Genomic DNA, 8,079 nt, shown 5'->3' with positions numbered 1-8,079 from the left:
TTCAAATGTCTTGTGCGTTACTTACATTAGTTTTTTCAGAAAAATCAGAAAGCACCATGCTCTCTGAAGGATGATTGTAGTATACTGTTGCTACGGAATTATAATAGGAATGACGATTTTAAATTAGTAAGATTTTTACGCGTGAGCGTGGTGTTATTTAATTACTACCGTTTTAAAACCATAAACTCCTAAGGTGCCTTGGCAATTATCCTACATTTCTGGATTCAGGCAATTACCATTTATTTTCAAATGTACAGGTTCGTCACAAACTTTATTAGGAACACTTCCCTTCGAATGTGATGTAAACTTGTGATCTTCAATGATATCGAGTGAAGTGCGTGTTAACATTTTTAAATTACGACTTTTCAGTGTACAGTTGCACAATCGCACATACATGGCAATGAACTTCGATCAAATAATGTGTGACGTACAATATGCTCTAAAAAAATTACATAATTTATGGAAGAATATTTGAAGATATAAATAAAAAAAGAACGGAGGAAAGCGAGCAAAATGCAAGATTAAAATCAACGAACTGAAGTTCCTGAAATCAATTCACCCCTCAAATGCCTCGGTTCTTTTATAATGAATAATTTGCAGTTATCCGCGAAAAAAAATAAGTGAGTTTAAAAATGGCAATAATGCAATTACTTTGATATGTTTGTCTTTGTCAATTACACTCATCTCGTCTCGTGCACATTTACTGTCGATCTGCAGATTATGAAACTAATCCCAATACCTGTTACAACAATAAAAGCTGGAAACACAAGGCTTTCGCCCACTTTTCAACACAGCAACGAGCCACTTATACCAGGAGTGCGCAACCTTTTCTGTATGTAATACATCTTTCCTTATTCGTAAATGAAGTGCACGTGTCAAAATGGTATGAATTGATCAAGAGGGTGAATATGGATTTGTTGTACAGTTTCCGTGTCAGAAGCTAAGGAAGTAACGAAAAAGGATAAGGAGTTGAACTGAATGCCATATGCCTCGAGAATCTATCAACACTTTATTGAGTGCGTTTCGGTTAAAATGCAGCAGTTCTTTAGAGTCAATAAATGACTTTGCCCTGTTTTTAAACTATAAAAATGACAATTACGCTCGATTTAAACAAAATATTTTGATAGTGTAGATTTTCAATCCTCAATTCAATACTGACAAAAGTATCATTGTTGATTAATGTATAAGGTTTAGTTTAAAATGCATTTTATTTTCTTCCTCCTTAAAATTGATGCCACAGTCTTTAAATGCACGACTTAAAAATATATATGTTGAAAGTTTTAAACATTACTTTGAATCGATATAAAACGACTGTTATCATACAGATTGGTTTAAATTTCACCCGTTTGTTTGTCATGCTGCTCTCGGTTTAAGAAATAGGCTGATTGGAGTCTGATAGCTGTACTCATAGTCCACTCACGGGGGGAGGAGGGGTGGCGCTTCGGATGGTGGATGCTGGTTTCAATAGATCAAAGAGACGTCATGTTGAATGGAGTCATTTGCAATTATAAGAATAATTAGCATCCCTGGCCCTCTATTGCTAATCAGAGCTCAAACTGATATCCTGATATCTTACTGCAATCAGAGGGGGCAGTTCAAGAGCGCTCTGCGCCCCCCAGGGCTCAATAGAGACTAATCATCATCAACTACATACGAAAAAAATCAGCTCAAATTAACACGATCCGGAAAAATGAGACAAGACAAGAAAATGTCGTGAATATTCATTTTACATAAAAAAGAGAGAGGGGGAGAGAGAGAGATTGTATTTGAAATACCTTATACGTGATACTTGGGGAGAGCTGGATTTATCATGACCTCAAGAGTCTTTAGAAATATAAGAACTTTTAAAGTTGTTAGGATTATCCAGCCACCCAAATTTGTCTTTTTAATAGGGTAGGTACCTACTAACCTACACGTTGAAATTTCAGTGTAGAAGACTAATTTCATTAGTTTCATTTCAGTTTAGAAGATGTTGTTTAGGAGCTATGTATAAAATACAATTAGACCACGTTTCGCAACAAAATACTGACTACTTTATCAAATATTTAAATGTATATCTCCAAAATAATAGGTGTATACTCTTAATGTATGTGTCTTATGTCTGAACATAACTAAACAGAGTTATCAAAAATCGAGTTTAAGGTCGAAAGAGTCATTCATATGTGTGTATGTATATGTGTGTGTGTATATATATATATATATCTATATATATATATATATATATATATATATATATATATATATATATATATATATATGTGTGTGTGTGTGTGTGTGTGTGTGTGTGTGTGTGTGTGTATATATATATATATATAGATATAGATATAGATATATATATAGATATATATATATAGTAAATAGCTATCTGTTAACACACTGCATATTGAAAATCCAAACATTTTTCTATTCCAAGCACGTGGATTAAGTATCTGCCTGCAAACTGTTCACAAACCTACAAGCAAAGCTTTTCGGAGTTGTATAGTTTTTCTGAGTCTCCAGCGCTTTTGACTTTAGTTGAATTTGTCTCTTCTGAAATCTACACTTCTCCGAAGGATCATTAACTGTGCTGCTAGTGCAAACGACTTCATTGTGTACCGACAGAAGAAAAAAAGGATGCGCGCTCTCTTCTTCTGCTTCTTTTTTTTTTTTGAAATGTGAAATAGGAAAAACATCTGCCTACCCTCTTTTTTTAAGCTTCTGTCCCATCGCCCCAACATGTAAACAAAAGGACCCTTGTTTTATGACTTCGACATCCCCATCCCCCCAGCCTAAGTAATTACTAATCATCAATCAAAATTAATAATAGTTGATTAGGCTGGTGTGGTCAAAGATTAGGAAAGGGGAAGGGAGTAAGTGATCTCTTACACAGCTTCCAATCACCCTACACCAAAATAAAGGGGGCTGGGTCCTTCTTGTATCCAATTGTATCCATTGGGAACCTGCCGCTTCTCTTGCAGCCAAAAAAGTCGGGAGCTGAATAAGGAAATGAAGCGTAATTTGAGGAAGATGGATGAGTCTTGAGGGTAACACCCCCCTCCCATCCCTTCTCTCCCTCGCATGATGAGCCTAGTGAGTGTGTGAGAGGCAGAGTAATAGGAAGGGAGTCAGGACGCATGCAACACGCTGGCTTATTGGTAACGGGACAACCACAGACACCAAAAGATTCCTAATTCTGTACATGCTAAGGATAACAAAGACGGGAAAAACAGAGGGAACTGACTTCGTTGGAGCAAAGCAAGGATTTCTTCCCTGGAGGAAGAGGAGGGGGGGTGGAGGAGTACTTGATTTCTTTGCTTACTCGCTGAATAACATTTTGTACACCGTCGACATGCAGAGACCCAGTGGCCAAGGGACCGCTTTTTCTATCGACTCCTTAATAGGGACACCACAACCCCGATCTGGGCACCTTCTGTACACCGGCTACCCAATGTTTATGCCTTACAGACCTCTTGTTATTCCTCAAGCTCTGTCCCACTCTCCCCTGCAGTCCGGTATCCCTCCGTTGGCTCCACTAGCTTCCTTTGCCGGACGTCTCACCAACACATTTTGTGCCAGTTTGGGGCAAGGAGTACCATCAATGGTAGCGCTCACTACCGCCTTGCCTAGTTTCTCCGACCCCCCGGATAGCTTCTATCCTCCTCAAGAACTGCCTGGACCCAGAATAACGACAGATCCCACTGGAAGGAGACAAGAGAGTCCAGATTCAGAGGAGCTACCGGCGCGTGATAAAGTTTCGGAACTCCTTAGCTTTTCGGAAACTTTTCAAACGATTACAGGTAAGTCAACCAGTAGTTAGGGCTTGTTATCAATTTTCCCTTGCACGTTATCAGCATTTTTTGCAGACTTTGTCTTTCACGTTATAACCGATAGTATTAAGGGTAATTTCAAATTTTGATAGAAACAACCAATAATGGCAGTATATTTAAGCCTTTTTATCTTAAAGTCGGTGTTCGATGTTTGATGTTACTGAGAGTTGCACTCATATCACGCTGCCTCACTGGTTAGAAGTTTCACGGATAATTTACTATTTCAGATATTCCACATGTGCATGCTAATAACTGGTAAACTCTATAGTTTCACCTCTAAGCTAGACTATTTGTATTGATACTATATATATCAAAAAGACATATTTAAATGCTTTTTTGATACTAAAGGGTTTTCATATCACTGCTAATAAATCTTTCAATATATCCGTTTTTAATTATTATAATCAGTTTCATAAAATGTATTCGATACATTCTTGGATGCTCGCAAGCCTTTTCTGGCCTAAAACTAATCGCTGTTCAACATTATTCTATAGAGCTGTTTGACAAGCGGATGTTTGAAAACATTGTAATCTCCAGGAAACCCCACAAACCGCCATCCGGTAAAATATTTTGACAACCTGATGATGTCGATTCATTGGCAAAGATACAATACTGCAAATAGCAAATTATGTTGGCTTCCCGCTACGAAAATAACAATACCTATTGAGTTACTCTAGAATTTCTTAATAGATGGATATTTTAGTGTAATTCCAACACGATTCACATTTCTGGTGATTCTTCTTTCAAACGTTCATACTAGGGAAAACTAAGATATGAGGAGACATTCGCTTGAAAATGTTTTTCAAGCAATACAAACGATTTTGCAGTATAAGCAAAAACGCATGATTTCGGTATGTTGATATTGTTGGTAAATGCACCTCATTTCTTATTCTCTTTTTTTCTCGATGAACTCGTACTTTAAATTTAGTTTTTATTACTAAGCAGAGAAAATTAAAAAGGCACTGAAACGTTTATACTATTGCCACTTGCCGCATAGCACAAGAGTAACAAAATGCTAATTGCAAACTAGTCAAGTAATATCAACTAACTGCACATTATATTAAGATCATTCGCCTTTTCTATTGAAACAGTTGACATTCTGATAACGTTTATTGGGAAAATCAAAGTTTAGTCAGGAGTTTACACATTACAGCACTTTCGTTGTTAAAACATTTTAATGAACCCCCACTGGGTAAAGACTTTGCATAGGTTACTGGTATGATTATAAAGAGCAGATTGTTATTAAAGACTATTCTTTAAAAGTCAAAATAGTAATAATAATAACAATAATAATAATACACTTCCTATGACCTTGAACACGAGTACTAAAGAGCTCTAAATTGAAAAAGAGCTTTGACAGATCGTCTAGTATTTAATATTATGATCAGTTGTTACGTAGGCTATACTTTGATTTTTTAATATGACTTAAAATGACTTCTAAGTATTTTTATATTTGGAAAAAGAATAAATACATGTAACACATTCATGCAACAAATGCCTGTTTAGGTGGGTGTTTAATTAAGGCAATCTACAATCTGTTGCTACATGTTTATGGCGGTAGCGAAAGGCTTTAAGTTAATTTGAAATCCTTTAAAATACTGCATTACTTGGATTGAACATTACATGATGTTTAGATTTGCATTGATACATGGAATTTGATCAAATTCCCTTTAGACGAAGTGCCTATAGGGTAATAGCCTTTAATGTAAAGTATTTCGGATGCTTTGTTCATGTTATGTAAATTATTTCAAACAATTTTTTTCCTTAACCTGTTTTGTTGTTGTTGTTCTGTTCTATAATGCGATACAAGTGGGTTTTATGCTTTTGAATGAATATGTCACAACTTTCCCTCAAATAGATAATTGGGGGTCTTGCATAGTCAAATAACGTTAGCAAAATAGTTATCTCACAAAAATCTCATGGTGTTTAAAGGATGAACTAACCTGTTTTATTCATTTTTGTTTTAGGCGAAACAAAATTATATAGTTCGGATGATGAGAAACTGGACGTGAAATCGGCAGAAACTCCTTGCAGCGACAGAGAAGAAGACAGCTCCGTTGACAGCGAGAACGAAAGCGTTTCAGACGGCAATAACTGCAGTTCATTATCAAGGAAGAGTCAACTGAAGTCGGGCTCTCAAGAGCCTCTCCCTCCTGGCAACTCCAGTGGAAAAAGTCGGCGAAGGCGGACCGCATTCACTAGCGAGCAACTCCTGGAGCTGGAGAAGGAGTTTCACTGTAAAAAATACCTGTCCCTCACCGAGCGCTCCCAGATCGCGCATGCACTCAAACTCAGCGAAGTGCAGGTCAAAATCTGGTTTCAGAATCGAAGAGCGAAGTGGAAAAGGATTAAAGCCGGCAACGTTAACAACCGATCAGGGGAGCCAGTTAGGAATCCCAAAATCGTGGTGCCCATTCCAGTACATGTCAACAGGTTCGCAGTCAGGAGCCAGCATCAGCAAATTGAACAAACTAGACCATAAGGATGCGCGGAAGCATTGCACGCTCCAGGACATTTTTTTCTACAATATGTGTATATGATTGGAGATTAGTTTAACAACAAAGACAACAGGCTTGAAAGCATTCACAGGCTCCAAAAGTACCCAAAACATTACAGAGATGGGTCTTAACATAGTTTAACTAAGTTATAATTCATCTATCCATGAAGGTCCTGTAAGGCTTTGAGGACCAAATATTGTGTAATTTAAACTGTTTTCTCAAAAATATGACTGGTTACAAGAAAAAAAAATCCGTACGGACTAGGACGGATGCAAGAAAAGTCCGAACTGTGTATACAAGAAGTTTACTGAGATTTATTCTAAGTATATTTCTGATTTGTTTACATGTTTGAATAAATTTATCAATGCGATCTAACCAAGACAAACATCTGCCTTCTGTCAAACTCTTGAAAGCCTGAAATAACAAACCTATGAGCAAACGAACTGAATGTTTAATTTTTTCCCAACTGACTGCACTAAACGTCTAGAATGACACCCATACCTGTTGAACTGATGCATTTTAAATCAAACGGTAAACCTATTCTACCGCAATGTTTCGGGGACAAGTAAATGTTAATTTATTTATTTTATTATTGCTGTTATTAAACATTTTGTACATTTGTAAATAATCAAGTGTGTTGGTTCATGACACCAACAGTGCACTATAAAATGAAAATGTATACAGTCTTTTAAAATATTTATATGTTGAAGTGTGGCGACAATGCCACGGATATTTTTTGTTTCTCTTCTGAAATGTTTTCTGTGTAAATTTTGTGAATTTGGTGCATGCTCGCTTAATTGTAAAAGCTGTTTTTAATGATTTCCCTCTTTTTTTATATAAATACAGTATATTATATACTGTGGTGAGTCGAGTTAGGTTTATTTCCGTATCATTTTTAAGTGGTAAGCATGTAATTTAAAACCTTTTCGCTATCGCTTACAGGACAGGTGGACACGTGCTCGGAAACTGATGTGACAAGAACTATAGGTGTACTCTAGCAAAAAAAGAGAATTGGAGAAACGATTGGCTGTACATAGAATTTGAAAGGTTATTCACACACATTTCAATGTAAAATAAGTTTCCATTTGTGGTTTCAATAAATTATTTTCTAACAAAGTATGCGTCTTTCGTTCTGCATTGCTTTTAGGTACACTAAACATCGGCTGTTATTTGATTCAATATGCCTTGTATATTTGTGGTATTTTCGGATGTGCGAGTAATTCTGCTCCTGTGGACGCATGTAAATGGTATCCACCTTCACACTGGAAAAATCCACTGCTCACTTTGTTTAAAAAATGCACATCTCTGTGCCGTTTTATTGACATGATAATTATACGTCACACGGTTAAAATAATGAAATAACCCATCCATTTTTCTTGGCCACTTAATCCAAATTCATTGTCACAGGCCGACGGAGCTCCTGCCAGTAGCAGCTGGAATCAAACCTGGACGGGAAAATAAACCACGGAGGGGTCCACTGACGCTCATACTCGACACTTGTTTAAGATGGGCAAACTCGGAGTGCAGAAAAATAACTAAAATCACTAAAACGAGGCAACCTCGATAACAATCTTATCTCCGAGAGTTCTCAGACGGGTTTTCTCTCTTTTAAGACAGTAATTTGATTCCTTATGTTTAGGTCAAGAGAAATTGTCCTTGGTTGTGCAGTCAGTTTTAACACTGTGAGGAAAAAAAAAAAAATATTTGTGATCAATTGTTTATTTAACAAAGTCGAAAATGCGTCAGTATTTCAAAATGTGTAAAAATTAACATGA

At 36.6% G+C, this 8,079-nt stretch overlaps 1 protein-coding gene across 1 annotated transcript; it reads left to right on the top strand.

Moving 5' to 3' along the window:
* The first annotated feature begins 2,946 nt into the window (after positions 1-2,946).
* gbx1 (gastrulation brain homeobox 1) lies at positions 2,947-7,511 on the top strand. Its single transcript, XM_028804466.2, has 2 exons — positions 2,947-3,776; positions 5,774-7,511. The coding sequence occupies exons 1-2, from the start codon at positions 3,179-3,181 to the stop codon at positions 6,286-6,288; spliced, it is 1,113 nt and encodes a 370-aa protein (XP_028660299.1). The 5' UTR covers positions 2,947-3,178; the 3' UTR covers positions 6,289-7,511.
* The last annotated feature ends 568 nt before the right edge of the window (positions 7,512-8,079 follow it).

This window comes from Erpetoichthys calabaricus, chromosome 6 (genome assembly GCF_900747795.2).
Source record: "Erpetoichthys calabaricus chromosome 6, fErpCal1.3, whole genome shotgun sequence".
Taxonomy (NCBI): domain Eukaryota; kingdom Metazoa; phylum Chordata; class Cladistia; order Polypteriformes; family Polypteridae; genus Erpetoichthys; species Erpetoichthys calabaricus.
This window is presented reverse-complemented; position numbering and strand designations above follow the sequence as displayed.